This window comes from Anolis sagrei, chromosome 3, assembly GCF_037176765.1.
Source record: "Anolis sagrei isolate rAnoSag1 chromosome 3, rAnoSag1.mat, whole genome shotgun sequence".
Taxonomy (NCBI): Eukaryota; Metazoa; Chordata; class Lepidosauria; order Squamata; family Dactyloidae; genus Anolis; species Anolis sagrei.
The window spans coordinates 206666241-206686320 of record NC_090023.1 but is presented as its reverse complement, the minus strand read 5'-3'; the positions used below and the strand labels follow the sequence as shown (position 1 = coordinate 206686320).

Genomic DNA, 20080 nt, shown 5'->3' with positions numbered 1-20080 from the left:
GTCCAGAGTTTCCTCCCAAGAGGCTGGTCTTCAGGTATTTTGGAGACTGGGAAGCCTGCCTCCAGAGAGCGCACGAGGATGCCCGCGCGCCCTGGAGCATCCTCTTGGTTTGATCCCAGCAATACAATAGGATTTTGGCCTGCATCAATGGTATAGTGTCTAGATCCAGGGAAGTCATGCTACCCCTCTATTCTGCCTTGGTTAGACCACATCTGGAATATTGTGTCCAATTCTGGGCATCACAATTGAAGGGAGATGTTGACAAGCTGGAATGTGTCTAGAGGAGGGTGACTAAAATGATCAAGGGTCTGGAGAACAAGCCCTATGAGGAGCGGCTTAAAGAGCTGGGTATGTTTAGCCTGAAGAAGAGAAGGCTGGGAGGAGACATGATCGCCAGGCCCGTAGCGAGGGGGGGGGGGGGTTAGGGGTTCAAACCCCCCCTGAAATGTTTCAGATTTTTTTAAAAAACCTGGTTTACTCATGAATTTTAATTGGTTAACCAAATCCCCATGCTAAGTCTATGAGATGCAAAAAATCAAGAGTCCCTCCAGAACTGCAAGCACTATCTCAAGCAAATATTAGCAATTTATTCACACTGTCATTACTTGCAGCAATAGCCGATGTAGTTGTTCTTTTACAGCTGTACCAGGAGCTCCAACTTTATTTGCTTTGTATTAAATGTTTGCTTGCAGTCCTAAGTTTCAGGGAATCTGCAATTAGGTGGCTTCTTTGGTTGCAGTAATAGGGCAAGTCACCTGTCCATCATTGTTAAGTTTTGGTCCCGCCCTTTGCTCAGGGCAATTGGGAAGGGAAGGGAGCCATTTTTAATTAGTCTCAGCAAGGTAAGCTTATGTATAGGATGTGTGCAAGCTTCCCCTGTACAAAAGCTTCAACCCTTAAGACCTTCCGGGGGAGAAAGGTCTTAAGAGTCTCCAAATAATTTCCAGGAAAACAGCCCTAAAGACCAAAGAACTCCAGCTGGAGAACATCTACTGCCTTGCTGGTATGTCCACTCGGCGTTCAAGACGCAGTTCGACACGGTAAGGGTTAGATTACAGTCAGCCTGGGAGAAGTTAAAAAGGGGATTTTCCTTTAAAGAAGAAGTTATTGAAGACAGTTGCCTGTCCTTCGTGGGCAAGATTAGGAATTCACCAGTTGCCTAAAAGCTTGGAATCATTTGCTTAACTTTACTGAAGACAAGAGAATTTTCTGTTTGATTGTTCATTAATAAAAGACTTTTTTGTACTTCTCAAGCCTTCTAAAGACTGTTTGTGGTGGAAACCTCTGAGAACTTCTCTTTAGCCCTCTGGCTTCCCGCTGGGCAAAGGTTGCACATCCTGTTCTAAAAACAATTATTTACAAGCCCAGCGCACAACAGAACAGTAGTGAAGCAACCAAGTTGGGGGGGGGGGGGTGTTGAATGCTCTCATTAAGGAGGCCAGACTTGGTGGAGGTGGTTGACAAGGGCGGAGCTGCAGGCTATTGAAGGCTGCTCTGCCCCCTGCTGTGCTCTTTGCTTCAGCATGAGCTAGGAGGCAGGTTTCAACCCCCCCCCCCCGTGAAATTTTCAACTCCCCCCCCCCCCGAAAATTTCAACTCCTCCCGAAATTTTTTTCTGGCTACGGCCCTGATGATCACCATGTATAAAATACGTGAGGGAAGTCATAAGGAGGAGGAAGCAAGCTTGTTTTCTGCTGCCCTGGAAACTAGGACACGGAACAATGGCTTCAAACTACAAGAAAGGAGATTCCATCTGAACATTAGGGAGAACTTCCTGACAGTGAGAGCCGTTCAGCAGTGGAACTCTCTGCTCCAGAGTGTGGTGGAGGCTCCTTCTTTGGAAGCTTTTAAACAGAGTCTAGATGGCCATCTTTCAGGGCTGCTTTGAATGCAATTTTCCTGCTTCTTGGCAGGTGGTTGGACTGGATGGTCCATGAGGTCTCTTCCAAGATTTGCAATAGGTTAAACCAGGCATCCTCAAATTGCAGCCCTCCAGCTGTTTGGGCCTCCAGCTTCCAGAAGTCCTAATGGGCTTGTTCAATTGTCAGGAATTCTGGGGGTTGGAGGCCCAAACAGCTGGAGGGTTACAGTTTGAGGATGCCTGGGTTAAGCCCTTTGTGCTGGCAGGACTGCTGACCAAAAGTTCAGAGGTTTGAATCTGGGGAGCAGGGTGAGCTCCTGTCTGTCAGCTCCAGCTTCCCATGCAGGGACATGAGAGAAGCTTTCTACAGAATGATAAACCATCCAGGTGTCCCCTGAGCAACGTCCTTGCAGACAGCCAATATTCTCACACAAGAAACGACTTGCAGTTTCCCAAGTCACTCCTAACACACACAAAAATTTGAAGTGTGAGACTGAACAGTTGGATTTGCTCTGTGCAATTATATTGGTTTCGTGTTATCTCCAATGGCCCTGTCTTCCTTTCTGACAAATTCTAGAATATGCGGTTTCACAAAGTATTTAGGATTTTTGTTTCAAGAGTGGTGGCCCCCTAAACTAAAGTTTCTGAGGGTGCACCTACACTGCAGTTTGACATTACTTCAACTGCCTTGCCTCAATACTATGGAGTCATGAGAGTTGCAGTTTTATGAGTTCTTTAGCCTTCTCTGCCAAATAGTGCTGTTGCCTGCAAGAACTACAAATCCCAGGATTCCATAGGCTGTCAAAGTGGTCGTAGGTAAAGGTAAAGCTTCCCCCTTGACATTAAGTCTAGTTGTGTCAGACTCTGGGGGGTGGTGTTCATCTCCATTTCTAAGCCAAAGTTACCTTCCTGCTGGAGTGGTACCTATTCATCTACTCTCATTTGCATGTTTTTGAACTGCTAAGTTGGCAGAAGCTGGGGCTAACAGCAGGAGCTTACCCTGCTCCCCAGATTCAAACCACTGACCTTTCAGTCAGCAAGTTCAACTGCTCAGCGGTTTAACCCACTGCACCACCAGGGACTCCTTTGTTAAAGGGATACCAAACTGCATTAACTCTACAGTTCAGATACACTCTGAGGGTCTGTTTACCTTGCAGAATTAAATTGATTTAATTTAATGGGTTTAACTGTTGTTTATTTTTATTTTCATGATTAATTTACATTGTTTGACTAATCATGAAAGTAAAAAACAAAAAAACCCTTATGTCATTAAATTAAAAACACAAAGCACCCCAGACAGATGGCTACCCAGCCTCTGTTTAAAAGCCTCCAAAGAAGGAGCTTCCACCACACTCCAAGACAGAGAGTTCCACTGTTGAACAGATGTTACATTCAGGATTTTTTCCCCTAATGTTTAGGTGGAATCCGCTTTCCTGTAATTTAAACCCATTGCTCTGAGTCCCGAGTCCTCCTAGGGCAGGAGAAAATCAGTAATCTCTAAAATAATGATTTGTGATGTGGACTGATCCCTTTCTCTCTGTGGTTCTTTAAAAGCATGATTAATTTATATTGTTTTACTGAGCCCCTAGTGGTTCAGTGGGTTAAACCCTTGGGCTGGCAGGACTTGCTGACCGACAGGTCAGCGGTTTGAATCTGGGAAGAGTGGGTTGAGCTCCCTCTGTCAGCTCCAGCTCCCCATGCAGGGACATGAGAGATGCTTCCCACAAGGATGGTAAAACATCAAAAGCATCTGGGCATCCCCTGAGTAATGTCCTTGCAGGCAGCCAATTCTCTCACACCAGAATCGACTTGCAGTTTTTCAAATCACTCTTTACACAAAAAAAAGTTCTATTTTGCATTGTGTTACTTTTATTGTTAGCTACCTCGAGTCCCTATATTGGGGAAAAGGTAGGATAAAAAAAATAAAGAGATAACAATAAATTCTGATTGAATCATCAGCCACCCTTTTCCCAAAATACCTTTGTACTTTCTAAGTAACTCATCAAACTACAAATCCCAGGATTCACAAAGATGGAACCACTTTTAATAAAGTGGCATGAATCTGGTATAACTACATAGTGCAGGCAGAATCTACAATAGGTAGGTCACCTAGATATTTTGATAGCACTGTTATACCAATCTCCTAAGCCTCCGAATAGCCATGCTGGCTGAAAATATAGCTGGAGGGCATTAGGTGCAGGAGGGAAGTATCTTGCATCCTTTTCAGTTCATGAGAGCAGTGGTGCCTATGAATTTTCATGACTAAGGGCAAATTCTGAGTGCCCTTCTTGTGTGTTTACCAAAAAAAGGCAGCTGCTCTCTCCAGTTCAAAAATCAAAAAGGGGTAATTTATCCCATTCAACTTTGATTGAGAACAAAATCCTGCTTGCAATCCACATAGTGAGATGGGAAGACAACTTACTCCTTTGTCTAATCCTGATGCCTAGGGACCAATGCCAGCTTCCTGGAAACATACCTGTATGCTTAAGAACTTGAGTAAAATGGATACATTTCTGTAAATGTAGCCACTGCCTGATCTTATCGCTGATGTGAGCTCATCTTTGCTAAGCTTCGCACAAAAAGTGGGTTTCCTGGAGCAACTGGGAAGAATGTAGTTCATTTTCTGAGTCAAAGCAATGAGATAGTCCTGTGAGATGAAGCAGAAATCAAGCTGTTGGGAAGAAGGGATTTCTTATAGTGGTAGGAAACATGTAATTGTCCACATTTGACAATAGCATCGCTAGTGAAAAATCTGTGATAGTGTGGCTGGGAAAGTCCTAGACTGAAACATGAAGTATTGTACGAAAGCAACCTACCACTTCATCATATTAGGCAGGGAAGTGCGTGGCAGAGGAGACCAGAGAAGAGCTCAGTCTTACTCAGTTTTTTTTTAATTAAACTGATGTTTTCCCTACCTTCTATCACACTGTTAAATGTTCTCTCCGTTTCCTTTCAGTATTCTTTCACACTGCAGAGATTTGACCCACCCATCATCCCTATCCCTGCTCATTGTTGAAAACCGGGAGGGAGGGAGAGAAAGCAAATAGAAGTTAAAAATAGTTCGGATTTTTATTTTATAGACATCTGAATCATTGGCTATCTCAGATTCTAAGGCAAGCCTGTAATCTGGCCTGGGTTTGAAAAGCGAAGGTACCTCTACTCTGACTTCCAATTGTTTTAGCAGACAAAACCTAATATTTTCCAACCACCACTTATACTGGGTTGCTGAAATTTATTTATTATTTATTATTTACTTCATTTCTATTCCACTCGTTTCACCCCGTGGGGGGACTCAAAACGGCATATGTCATCATATGTCTAGACAAAAATTCAGTGCCTCATTATACATAAACAAATAAAACAACATAAAATCACTACGATCAATAGACATATAAATACACATTAAAAACCCTTTAAACATATTAAGTGTAATAACCCCCCAACAAAAAAAAAACAAAAACAATTGCACCAATCCCTTAATCATAATTTGGCGGTTTAATTTCTAATTGCGTTGTCATAGGATGTGAAACTGCATTTCTGTCACTCGCCAAAGGCCTGCTTGAACAGTCAGGTTTTGACTTACTTTCTGAATATCAAGAGGGAGGAAGCTGATCTAATCTCACTAGGGAGAGAGTTCCACAGCCGAGGGGCCAACACCAAGAAAGCCCTGCCTTTTGTTCTTCCCAATCGTTCTTATAACGGCAGTGGGACGGAGAGCAGGACCTCCCCGGCAGATCTTAGTGCTCGTACTTGTTTGTAAAGAGAGATACATTTGGATAGATAAGCTGGACCGGAACCATTTAGGGTCTAGCTAAAGCCAGCACTTTGAATTGTGCTCGGTAGCTGATTGGCAGCCGGGAAAGCTGATGTAAAGGGATTGTATGCTCCCTGTATGCTGCTTTGGTGAGTAACCTGACTGTTGCCTGTTGGACTGCTTGAAGCTTCTGAAGAGTCTTCAAAGGCGATCCCATGTAGAGTGCAGTGCAGTGGTCTATTTGAGATATGATGAGAGCATGGACCACCATGGCGAAGTCTGACTTCTCAAGGTACAGGTACAGGTGGTGCACAAGCTTTATTTGTGTGAATGCTTCTTGGCCACCACTGAAACCTGGGGTTCCAGGCTCAGCAATGAGTCCAGGAGAACTCCCAAATTGTGAACCTGTGTCTTCAGGGGGACTGTAACCCCGTCCAGTACAGGCTGCAACCCTATACCCTGTTCGGCCTTTCGACTGACCAGGAGTACCTCTGTGACGACATCTTGGAAGAGCTATATGTTGGCTTTCATACGAGGTCAATTGAGTTTGGTACTAAAAGCACATTCTTCAGGTCAGATTAGATACAGGTGATAATCCCACTTCATCTCATTTTTCATAAGAATTTTCCAAAATGAACAAACCTTTTCATACCAAAGATAGAAGAGAATGAGATTTGAAAACTCTGCACATAGACAAAACATAAACAGACAGATTAGCCTGGCTAAAGATACAGACTGCTTAACTCTTAGAAGTCTAGATATGGATCCCAGCATATACTGCTGAACTAGGATTGTTGCCTCTTTTGTTCGGCAAGGCCATGAGCTAGAATGTAGGCTTCTCATTTCTAGGAACAGCTGTACCTGTTAAATTTGGTAGATTTAAAGGGGTGAAGAAATCAAGTTAGTATCTGGAGAATTCAACATAATGTGCTATTTTTCCATAATGTTTTGAAGGCTTTAAAAATCAAATGTGTAAAAAAATGACATTGGCAGATTTCCCTATTCCCTAGCTCAACAGCTCCTTGTTCTTTTTATTACAAGTTTATGTATTTTGCATTTGGCATGTTGGTAGGTCCCAAGCCTATGAACCCCAAAGCAAGAACATGGTAAATCAAGCCCGAGGACTGTAAGCATGGGATTTCTGTCCTCAGAATGCAGTACAGGTGAGGGTTATAACAGTCTTGACAAACAAGAGCCCTGTTAAAAACTGCTATTTCTTGAGCGGTTCCATGCAAACAGAAAGAAATTCTCTTTAGATGTTTAGAAATTGTCAGCCAAAGTAAACATAAATCTAATTGACTCACCCATCCTCCTCAAAAGTTATGATTCATAATAACAGATGTATCTATTTGCATTGGAAGGCTTAAAATAAAAAAGTCTCTTGCTTCTAACAAAACATAAATAGGATTATAATAAATAGGAATTTAATAAATAGGAATCTGCATCTTGGTTGATCTTTAAAATTACAGTCTTGCAGTATTTCTGTATCAGCCCTTTGTAACTTACTTACTTACTTATTTAGGCGATCCCTCATTGTCCAAGTATGATTGCCTTCTAAGTTTAGGGTCTTGGTGGTGCATATACGTAGGTCACTGTAGAGCCCTATTCTTCACCCACATGTTCTTCCACAGTGAGACATCGGTTTCCAGGTGGAAGGCTGTTCCAGTCAGGGTTGCTTGACACACTTTTCTGCCCTCCATTCGTGCCTCTTCAAATTCCCCAGCACTGCTGGTCACAGCTGACCTCCAGTTAGAGCACTCGAAGACCAGGGCTTCCCAGTTCTCTGAGTCTATGCCACAGTTTTTAAGGTTAGCTTTAAGCCCATCTTTACATCTCTTTTCCTGTCCACCAACATTCCATTTTTCGTTCTTGATTGATCTGCATCTTGGTTGATCTTTGAAATTACAGCTGTATCTACACAAGGAAGGGTCTTGCAGTACTTCTGTAGCAACCTTTTGTAACAGCTAGCTAGCATTACAAGTAAGCATTTCCTTACAATAGTATTTTATGACTACTCTCTTACTAAAATGATGATGTTGTACAAGTGCTGTAACCTCTTTTGAGAAATTGTATGAGAAAACTCAAACCTCATGAGTTTCTCTCTTTTTGGTACATTGGCTTCCCATCAAGCATAATGTTCAGTTTTGGATCACCTTCTTTTTTCACATATCTTGTTTGGTAAATTGGCCTCCTTCTCATCACATATGCAGGGTAGACATATGCTTAAGATTAACATACTTGCCTTACATGTCTTAATTGTATGTATGTGCATTGAGAATGCACTTCTGACCTCTCAGTTGAAGTCCCATTCCCATTTGCAAATCTAAACATTCAAAATCCTTCAGTGATACTGATCTGAAAACTGATATTAAAAGACTAGTGTAAATATGTGTTGTTTTCTGTGCTCACGTCTTCCTCTAAAAGAGTAAAGTAGGGCAGCAAGGTGGAAAAAAAAGATTTCAAGGAGAGATAAGAAGGGCATGAAAACATCTTTATCTCCCCAAATTCAGTGTTGTGATGGATTCCCTTGCTCACCTGCCAGATCTGACAAGTGGGGGCCTGTTTTCAGAAATTTGCACTTAGGTAGTTCTGGAGTTGTGAATTTGTGCCCTTAGGGAATGGGGGAAAGTGTTCTTATCATCCTGGCATGTGCCAAAAGATGGAGTACAGAACAAAGGAAACAAAATAGTAGAAGGACTCCTGGGTTGCTGTTATATCTGTAGGTTTCTTTGATTAAATACAGAACACCAAAGTTGAAAGAGGTTGGAATGCCACTCAAACTTGAACTCTTGTCTCCTAGAATCCCAGAATCAACACTCAAAACACTACTGCTGGGTCTGAGTAATTCTAAACAGCATGCTATGCATACAATCCAGGTTTTTGGGACGGGAAAGATTGATTATATTTGGTAAGGGGAAAAGATGTATGTTTGAAGACTCAATGTGTACATCAGAACACAGAAATCTCCAGACATCCATACATTCTAGGAATGAACTCCCATAATACCAGATCATTGCCATGCTATCAGAACGTCTGGTGGGAGGAGTTTAACATTATATGGACAGCCATATGTGCCTCACAGCCAGTTCATATGTCCATATGAAAAATAGGAGAATGAAGTTTCAGGATAGTTCAAGTAACTTGGAAAAGTCAAATATCTACGTTACTAATATACCATCATAATTGGTTCTTCCACTGCTAAAGTTTTGACTATTCTAGCCAAATAAATTTATCTTAGGACTTCATTAGATGCAGCGAGAGGAGCATCTACTCCCCGTTTCTCTCTGCTGTCAGAACAGAGTCCCATGGAGTCCATCACATGACACTGGGCAACTTCTGATGGAGCTCCTTGGGGCTCTATTTCAGCAGCGGAGAGAAATGAAGCCTGGTGTGCCCCTGGAGGAGTCGGGTGTTTACCCTACTTCTCACTGAAGAAGATGAAGAGGTAGTGGGGAAATGACATGGGAAGAAAAAAGACCCGGATAGGAGGGAACAGAGCCTGGTGGTTCCCTCCAATGTCCCATGCCTTACCCCGCTGTCCAACATTTTATCCCGCCCATCTGATGAGGTCCTTAGAGGACAAATGGGTGGATGTCAGATCAGCATATACATCTGTAGGACAATTTTTCCTCAAAGGATCATAGAGCTATCTGTTTATCTTCAGTCTAGATCTGGGGTTGGCAACTGTGATCCTCCAGCTGTTGTTTTAACTCCCAGCATTTCTTACCATTGCTTTACTGACTAAAGCTGAAAGGATTTGTTATCCAACAATCTGGAAGGCCACAGTTGTCTGTCCTGATCAAGCCCAGATATGCTTGGATAAACCTATATCATGCACCATCTCTTTCTCCGTGTGTCTAAAAAATACAGGAGCCATCCTGTTGACCATTAAATAAGATCCAAAACACATATTAGCAATGTCTTTAATAGGCCAACCAGAAAGAGATACGGCATTATACACCCTCATTTCTGCATCAGGCAAATTTAGTAACAAAATAATAGAGGGAAACAAAAGTGACACTGTTGAAGCTACAAAAATCTACTACTGGTCTGCAGACTGTGGTTATGAATGTTAAAATGAGAATGTTTCCATACAAGCAGAAAGCTATGTCCCCACTTCCCTCTGCACCCCTGAAGATAAGTAATCAACAAAGGCAAATGCTGTGAGGGAAGGACTGAAAAGACTTTTGTTTCTTTGCTGTAGCCATGTTTCCCTAGAGATCTATTTTGACCCTTCTATTGAGGGCAAAAAGCCACAAGTTTGTATTTGCATGAAAACACTTTCATTGTAACATCAAAATTGCAAGCAGCAGGCCAGCATGTTTTAATGACCGTCAGGATATTTGTTTTGTATCCCATGCCGGATTTTTAAGCACCTGATGAAGAAGCCACTGAAAACTAGCACCAAGTTTTCTGTATCTCTAGTTCTTATTTGCCTGTCTGCCAAGATACAGAAAAATACACTCTTTCCCAGGAATGTAGACCACAACCTGCTACAAGATACTATATCTAAAATCTCAAAGTTTAAATGAAGTTGTATAAATTGGCAATGAAGGGCTAAATATAGCATAGTGCATGACTCTCAAAGAATAGATCAACACTCACCAGTGACTCATGGCAGCCTTCTGCAAAAATCACCAGCCTACGGTTTCCAGGCACAATTTTAATGGAAAGTTTTTGCTAGAGTAAACTTGGGCACTAGTCAACTCGATAGAGGCCAGATCTATGTTTATTCAAAAGTGCCACTACTATTTAGAGCAGCATATGGAGGTTTAAAAGTAGCTCGTAAATTTGAAAGGTACTCAAGTGTAATCTGCAACAACAAAAAAATGTGCACCAGCCTGTAGAACTATTTTTACTTTTCTTTGGCAGCAGGATCTTAAAAGTATATATACTGTAGAATATATACTGCAGTACAATCACTTATATTCCAGTTTGCCATAACAGAAACATTTGTTAGAAGAGATTTTTCCAAACTAGGTAACCTTTTTTTCAGAAGATCCACAGTTTTGCAAGACGCTTATCCTGTATCTAACAATCCATATGCATAAGTGAGCCAGGCAAGTCCATAGCCAGGATTTTGATTCGGAGGGAGCTGAGTTTGATTCGGGGGGGGGGGGGGGCTGAGTCTGAGTGAAAGAGGGTCTACCCTAGCAAACCTTTTGTATTGTTACCCCAATACCCCCATGCATATGGGATATATTGAGCATGGTGATCAGATCATGATATGAATAAACATAACAGTTTAAATAATGTACCAGTAAGGCCTTCTCGCGGACCACCATGAGAATTTGGGGGGGGGGGGGGCTGAAGCCCCTCAAGCCCCCCCCCCCCCGGCTACATGCCTGGAGCCAGGATACCTTATTATGAAGTTATTTTTGGAAAGTTTGTTTTAATTTTCCAAATTATCTCTTTCTCCCTCTTTTAAAAGTTGCTTGGAAAGACATTATATTGAAATGAAAGGAGAGGCTTGTCAGCATTTTGGTTTTGCTTACTCAAATAGAAGTAGATAAAATAGTTAAGACAGGTTAGGGAGCAAAAGAGAAAAGAACCACTGGCCAGCACAAGGGTTTAACCCATGGCACCACTGGGGACTCCAAAACAATGCATCTGGCTACTGTTTTCATAATAATTTCATGATACTTTTCTGCTCCCATTTCTTGCCACCCTGCTTAAACATCTGGAGAACATAAAAAAGCCTGCACATTGCTATGAAATTGTAGATGATCTTTATAAAATAAAGGTATAATCTCCTATGAGTTTTGGACTATGAGTTTGTTTTTATGGATGAATATGGTCATCTTCATTTTGTATAGTAGTTTTCTGCCTTGGGAGCCAGTCAACATACGTAGTTAGCCTTAGACGCTATGCACCTTGGCATGGTGTGATTGCATTGGAGTTAAATTGCTCTGCATTGGCAGAAAAATATTTTGATGGGTATGATCATTCCAACAATCCAGACTTCCTTGAAACTGTGAAAAACTCAGAATAATCCAAACTCTGATCTGTGATCAGATTACATCTAAAGAAGAATAAAAACTAAGGGTAATACACATTACTTTTCCAGACTCTTTTAAAGGTGTTGTAATCTGCTGAGTTATTTAATGTGTTTTATCTTGTTTAAATTATTATCCTTTCCTGCAGGCTCATGGAAAAGCAAGCCTGTTTAGCTTCTTCTAGTTTGTGCATTCTTCCTAACTAATATTTTGCCATTTTGACCACACTCAAAAATTCCTTGGCCATACATGTTCTGGTTTTCATCTGTGAAATGTTGGAGGGTTTAGGTATCTAGGCAGAGGAAAAATAAGGCTAAACACCAGTGGAAAACTGAGATCCTCAGCTTCATGGGTCTGAGCCCAACCTAACGTTGACAACTATGGAGCCTGCCTCCAGCATTGGCACTGTGAATCATCTTTTTCATGAACTGTGAAATTAGGACACCTCTCCCAGCACAGAAGGAGTACTAAGATAAAAGCTAAAGCTGTATTCCTCCAGGGCTTCCCAAATTATGGGAAAAGGGAGAGTGTGGGAGTTATGAGCAGTTACTGCCAAGACACATGTTAGGAACTGTACTATGTTGATTGTCTAATTGACCCCTGGACTAGTTAAATGACTACAACTATTCATATTTTTTAGACTAAATCTTTCCTACACTGCCTTTTGTTTAATTAATTATGTGTAAGGAGCAGATAATGCCTCCCATTACATCAGGAGAGGGGAAAATATCAGTAGCTGTCTCCAGTACACTAGTTTTGTTGTTGCTCTATGTTTTCAAGTCATTTCTGACTTATGGCAACCTTAGCTGAAACTGTCACAGGATTTTCTTGACATGTTGTGGTCAGAGTAGAGAAAGAAAGGCCTATAAAAAAATGAAAAATTGTGGGGGAAAACAGGGTCTTTCCCTCCTCCCCATTTTTCTGTCCCCCCCCCCCATTTCCCCCCATTTTTTGCCATTTTCCCAATTTTTCTGGTTTGTTTCCAGGCCTTCCCATCTCTAAATCAGAGGGGATGTTTTTACCTTTCTCTGGGTCAAAGAAGGTACGACATGGTCAAGGGTCATCCAGGGGTTTCCATATTTATTTATTTATTTATTTATTGTGTCAGAAGTGAATTGAGATTACAGTTATATTGTATAGAAAAACCACAAACAAAGTTAAAAACTTGGCATTATACTAAATTTCCTTTGAACAGAAGCTGGCCACTTCTGTGCCTCTGGTGTTGCTGTAAGAAGGTCCTCCATTGGGCATATGGCGGGGCTCAGACTGCATTGTAGTAAGTGGTCTGTGGTTTGCTCTTCTCCACACTCGCATGTCGTGGACTCCACTTTGTAGCCCCATTTCTTAAGATTGGCTCTGCACCTCATGGTACCAGAGCGCAGTCTGTTTAGCACTTTCCAAGTTGCCCAGTCTTCTGTGTGCCCAGGAGGAGCTTTCAATTTGGTATCAACCACTAATTGAGGTTCCGGGTTTTAACCTGCCACTTTTGGACTCACTTGCTGAGGTGTTCCTGCGAGAATCTCTATAGATGTTAGGAAGCTATTTCTTGATTTAAGGTGTTGGCTTGCTGGCCGATGTTCGAACAGAGGATGGGCCGGAGATGTCAGTGCCTTGGCCCTTTCATTACAGGCTGCTACTTCCTGACAGATGTCAGGTGGTGCAATGGAGATTCAAGCCATGGTTTCCAGAGTCATAGCCCAATAGTCAGACAACTAAACTAAGTTGGCTTTCCTTTTAGATTAGTTTATTTGGTAATTAAAAAATTACGAACACAATTTTTAAAAGTGAATTATCTCATTCTTTTACTTGCAGTAACATTTCTCTTTCTTTTCTTCTAGTTCTTCAATCATGAGCCTTTTGCTCTTGTTTGAATCAACGTGTATTTTCCTGCTTTCCCAAGGTAAATATCTTATTTACACTTTTTAAACAATAATGGGTGGATTTTTTTTATATGATGTGGGAGACACAAGAATAATCTGATACTCAGTGCAGGGCAAATCTCATTCTTTTACTAAACGTTTGCTTATTAAAGGTCAACCAAGACATGGAATTAGGACAATAATTGAGTAATATCATTTCTGCAAACTCCTTAACTTCACATCTTTAGGACAATACCTTGGTTTGATCATTTTTTCTAATTTCCACTTATTTAATATTTCATTTGGCTTTTTAGCAACATAATGATTCTTAGCTACGCTTCTGATAATCCAGCTTGTCAAAATGAACTAGAGGAGTGAGAAGCAGAGGGCATGTTGATCAGAGATTAATTAACAATATTTTAATGATCCTGCAGCACTGATGTCCCAGAGCACACAAGAACTATATGTCAGCCAGGAAATCATTGCAAAAATTTCAGCTGCCGGTCAACGTAAGTCAATTTGTTTCCTATCCCAAAAGGTGGTTTGAATATCTATTTTTCCAGCTTGCTGCACATTCATATGTATTTCTTCTTTTCCCAATTATCCCTTGGAATACCCCTCATGAATGAGACATGGGAGTGTCAAGCCTGTTCCACATTTCAGAACATAACCCTGGCTCAGCCCAAATAGAGATTTGTGCATATGAATGGGTTAAGGTTTGAATAGTGAACATCCACAAAGAACAAAGTGATGGAAAATGCACACATGAAATGGCTAGTAATTTAAAATTTGCTGCCAAAAGCAATAAGGCTTCAGCAAACTGGAAATCCCAGGATTTCGTAGGATGTTATTGTAGGAGTTCAAGAATACAATGCTACTTTTCAATAATATGAATGGGTGCTCATTTTAAAACTAAGAGAGATTAGGATAGGTGGATAAGAATGAGGAAAGCCTTTCATTGCTGAAAAAAATGGTTCCTCACAATAAGACTTCATATGATATTCAGAGGACATCTTGACAAGTTAAAGTACGTAGATTTATTTGTTTGTTTTCCTGGCTTTTTAATTATGAAAACACCAAATTACCTTAGAACAAGTTAAAATGAAGTGCAGTTAAAATCTTATTGCATGAAAGTTAAACAATTCTATTAGATAGACTGTTAAAACAGTTTAAAACATGCATTAAAAGGTAAGAATAGAAGTGATAAGAGCACAAAATATCCCATTAAAACCCCTTCTACTGTTTGCATTTAAGTGCCACACACCTTACTTAATAAAATATTGTCTGATGGCAGCTGCGCCTTCCCTCCCTCCTTCTCTCTCTCTCTCTCTCTCTCTCTCTCTCTCTATTGTGTGTATGTAATGTAAAATCAGAAAAAATATTCTTATGTCAGCCTTCTCCATACTTTTCTTCTCTACTACTGATACAGCACGTGAACTGTCCTGCTTGACTCCTTTGGCTATGAAATCTCATAGATTTTGCCTCTACTTTTTGATAATTACACCTCTAGCTAGCATTATTCTCTGTTGCCAAAATAACTCACTGTGTTTACTGTGTTGAATTAGAATTGTAATGGACTATCAATGGACAGTAATGAACAGTGTTATTGTCCAATACAAATTTTGGTGCCTTCGGTGGAATTCACTCAAACTTTGAATCTATTTTAATCTGTTATGGAGGGGAAGTGCTAATCTGATTTTAAATCCTACTAACTAGGCAGAAATCCATACTAAGAGGGATAAAGATAGAAAGCTGGACAAAAGAGAAAGCGATATTATTTGATAATATACTTTTGCCATTATATTCTATTCTAAAATCTGTTCTTTTTTTTTTACACTGAGATGTTTGCATTTACAATAGTTCATTTTCTGTCCCAGACTCTCTGAAGAAATTAAAATGCCAAACTGCTTACAATTAGAGGATAAAACAACAATAACAGCCTTATATACATTATTGATGTGGAATTTCTCACCATTGCTTCATTATTGGCTATCTATGATGTCTGGATTTCTGGGACTTGTAGTCCAACAACAGCTAGAAGACTGCACTTTCACCACATCAAATATATGTCACACATATGTTAAAATTGTAAGATAAAACTATCCAAAATAAAGCAGAGCATCCAAAACACAAAACGGGATACTAATAGTTGAGCACTCAGCTTGTACAATGGAGGACCTTCTTGCAGCAACACCAGAGGCACTCCAAGTGGCCAGCTACTGGTCAAAGGACATTTAATAGAATACCAAGTCTGCAAACTTTATGTTTTGTTTGTTTGTTTTTAATGCAATGCAGCTGTTTTGGTTTGCTCCTGACACAATAAATAAATAAGCTCATAGCAAGCAAAGTGTGAAGTGCTATTAGATGTGGCTGTAAAGAATTAAGAACTTAGGCAAGCAAAGATGCAGAGTCCAATCATAAAAATCACAAAATGTTTATTTACAATAGAAAATAACTTCCTTTCTTATGGTAAATATCTGGATCTGAGCTACTCTTAACACCAATCTCTTCTAAGGTTTCAAAGAGAAAGAAAAAACAATCACTATATCTCTCCTGACACACAAGCAGAGAGAGATCTCAATACACACAGCAGATAGGAAGATGTAAGAATCAGAAGTCAAAGCAAAGGCATGCAGTAGAAGAGTATCCGTTCTACACAACCAATCAGAACGAGAGCAGAAACAGAGAGGAGAGAATAAATTAGATACATTCCCAACTGTCATACAGGAAACATGGGAATAGGGAAACCCTCAGCTTCTTCTAAACTAATTAACTGCTGCTTGTTGAGGACTTGAGGACTTGGGCAGTGTGGGGTTGAATTCCAACAATAATCACATACACTCTGGCTACATTGTGCACTTTCAATCAGAGAGCCTTCCAGAGTACAGTTTTCATTGTCATTTGGCCATGCCATTCGTGGCTGATTGGGATTGTAGTCTGAGGACCGTGTCACATTTGACGGGGGAAGCCTCTGCTGCCTGGCTTCTGCCCATTGTTGCTAATGCAACACAGGAAGTCACATAGACCGCATAAGGCTAGAATTCTAGATCACATCTACTTCATCACACTAGAGCAGGCATCCTCAAACTGTGGCCCTCCAGCTGATTGTGCCTCCAACTCCCAGAAGTCCTAACAGACTTGTTCAATTGTCATGAATTCTGGGAGTTGAAGGCCCAAACAGCTGGAAGGCTGCAGTTTGAGGATGTCTGCACTAGAGAATGATTCCACTATAAATCCGGTTTCTGCCTCATGCAAAATTCTGGGGTTTTTAGATTAGTGAGGCTGTTAAAGGCTCCTCCCTAAACTACAAACCCCAGAATTCTGCAAGAGGCAGCAACTGGATTTAAAGTAGATTCATTCTCTAGTGCGATGAAGTCCATAAGAAAATTTCATTTAAGGTCTATAATTCCATTCTTCAACCAGCCTCTGAGGTTACACAGTGGTGGGGTCTAAAAATGTTTGGTCTGGTCACCTATCCTAATAATGTTGGTTTTGTCCAGTAATCTCTTATTCAGACCTGTACACATAAGCAAAATGAATCTCAATAACTGCAGACCAAACATAACAGAAACTGATTTAGTTTCATGGCGGTATTATTAACCGCCATTTCTATAAATGCTATGATTCCATTGTATTATTTTATTAGCATATTTTATATCACACTTTCCATGAATCAGACTTATACTGTGGTTAAGTGGCAAGCTTTTGTTTTAAAGCACACATAAAGGTAATAATTAGCAGTTGGGAGATAAGAGGGATAGAAACAGCATAGGTAAAAGTAAAGGTAGTCCCCTGACATTAATTCCAGTCATGTCTGACTCTGGGGTGTGGTGCTCATCTCCATTTCTAAGCCGAAGAGCCAGCGTTGTCTGTAGACACCTCCAAGGTTATGTGGCCGGCATGACTGCATGGAGCGCCGTTACCTTCCCACCGGAGCGGTACCTATTGATCTACTCACATTTGCATGTTTTCGAACTGCTAGGTTGGCAGAAGCTAGGGCTGACAGCGGAAGCTCACGCCGCTCCCCGGAACTGAACCTGCGACCTTTCGATCAACAAGGTCGCAGCTCAGTGCTTTAACCCACTGCGCCACCGGGGGCATAACAGCATAACAGATCATTAAAACATCAGAGGAAGCTTAAAGCATAATGCTAAAAGAAAACCTTGCTTTACTGCTATACACATAGCAGTTCCAGGGAAGTTTTTAAAGAATGGGCCCTTCTACATAGCCATATAACCCAGACTATTAAAACAGAATAACCCATAATATCTGCTTTGAACTAGGTTGCCTGAGTCCACACTGCCATATATTAAGTTCAAAGCAGATAATGTGGGATTTTATTCAGCTGTGTGGAAGAGGCCTATGAAAACAGTTTAGGATATATGTTCTTAAAGATCCCTATACAGAATTCAGTTCAGTTTGTCACTGATCGACTTTTTTTCAAGTTTCGTTGGAAATGGAAATGGCTTGATTCCCAATCCCACATTATAGTCCTTACATTCTCTCAAAATATAAAGGAAGAAGGAGTGGTCGACAGCAACTAGGGGCACATAAGAGGATGGAGAAACCTGCTGTTGTGCAAGTAGACTTCTCATACAACACTAGTTTCCACCCCCTCACCAAATACTGCTGCTCTAATAAAATTTAAAGCAACCCCTGTCTCTTCACGGCTTCCTATATTCGTATGTGCTTGGGGAGACAGAGAAAAATAGAACTACATAAGAATCACAGATATAAACTGGCCTCTACAGCCTAAGGAATGAAGATTTTGGATTTTTAAAATATCACCTTGACTGTACTGTATGATCTCCAAAGAAGCTGGCTGGCCAGTTTATAGTATTGCTATATTCTCTTTTAGTAAAGTGGCTTTTCACCATCAAATTCCCTGTTCCCTATCTATTTCTGTTGTCTTTAAAAGCCCACATCCACCCACACCTCAAGGATATAGAATTGTTCCAATGATTGAAACTAATTTCTTCCATTTTCCAGAGGCATGTTATGATTTGAACATTTTCACAGGATCCTCCCTGGGAGGAGAAAAGAGATATTTAACTTAATCCAGCTCTCTGAGAACATGAAGCTTATACCTTGGCAAACAAACACTGGCGGCAACTAGTTATTGCTTTGTAGGCAAGTTGGTGCGTGCTCAGGTAAAATGAGGACAGAGTTTCAGAACTTGCTATATGAAATTTGTTTTTGTCAAACCATAAATACATTTCAAATAACCATACTGCTACAAAAGGTTTTTTGGGCAATATTTGTGTTTGTGTGTGCATTCATGGTAACACCATGAATTTCATTGGGTTTTATTAGGCAAGGAATACTTAGTTTGTTCCTTGAATAAAGCCAGAAGGACCTGGTATTTTTTTGGCGAACTCTCACTCAAGTACTATCCAGGGCTGACTCTGCTTAGATTCTATGATCAGGCAGAATTGAGTGCCTTTAGGATATCTAAAAAGTGGCATGTATTTGAATTTTTACTATGGTGGTTCTTCGGTTGTTGCTGGATTGCAATTCCCATTGTTCACCACGATCAGCTACACTTGGTATAACTTGGTGGTATGGGGATACCAGATCACCATGTCTGTCTCCTGAAATTTGTATAATGACCAAGTAGCAACAGTAAGAACAGACCCCTGAACAACAGACTGGTTGAAGATTGGGAAAGGAGTACAGCAGGGCTGTATACTCTCAACCTACCTATTCAATTTGAATGCAGGACACATCATTTTATGTGTGAGCCTTGATGAATACAAGGCTGGAGTTAAAATTGCTGGAAGAAGCATTAACAACCTTAGATATGCAGATGATACCACTTTTATGGTGGAAAGTGAGGAGGAGCTGAGAGGCCTTCTAATCAAGGTGAAAGAAGAAAGTGCAAAAGCTGGGTTGCAGTTAAACATAAAAAAACAAGATTATGGAAACTAGAACTGATTGATAACTAGCAAATAGAGGGAGAAAACCTGGAGGCAGTGACAGACTTTGTATTTCTAGCCACGAAAATTACTGCAGATGCAGACTGCAGCCAGGAAATCAGAAGACATTTACTTATTGGGAGGAGAGAAATAACCAATTGTGATAAAATAGTTAAGAGAAGAGGCATTATACTGGCAATGAAGATCCACATAGTATTCCCCGTAGTAACCTATGGGCACAAGAGCTGGATCATAAGGAAGGCTGAGCGAAGGAAGATAGACGCTTTTGAACTGTGGTGCTGGAGGAAAATTCTGAGAGTGCCTCGGACCACAAGAAGATCCAACCAGTCCATACTCCAGGAAATAATGCCCAACTGCTCACTGGAGGGAAGGATATTAGAGGCAAATGTGAAGTACTTTGGCTACATAATGAGAAGACAGGAAAGCTTGGAGAAGATAATGATAGAAGGAAAATAGAAGGAAAAAGGAAGAGAGGCCAACCAAGGGCAAGATGGATGGATGGTATCCTTGAAGTGACTGGCTTGACCTTGAATGAGCTGGGGGTGGCGATGGCTAACAGGGGGTTCTGGTGTGGGCTGATCCATGAGGTCCCAGTTGGAAGCAACTGAACGAATAAACAACAACAATCAGCTACACTGGCTAAGGCTGATGTGAATTGGAGACAAATGCCAGGG

General features: G+C 40.9%; 1 protein-coding gene across 1 annotated transcript in view; it reads left to right on the top strand.

Moving 5' to 3' along the window:
* VWA2 (von Willebrand factor A domain containing 2) overlaps nt 1–20080 on the top strand; it is a 54632-nt gene that overhangs the window by 780 nt on the left and 33772 nt on the right. Inside the window, exons 2-3 of the mRNA XM_060768460.2 lie at nt 13450–13511; nt 13905–13979. Coding sequence (XP_060624443.2) covers nt 13460–13511; nt 13905–13979 — 127 coding nt within the window. The 5' untranslated portion in view covers nt 13450–13459. The remainder of the gene's footprint in view (nt 1–13449; nt 13512–13904; nt 13980–20080) is intronic.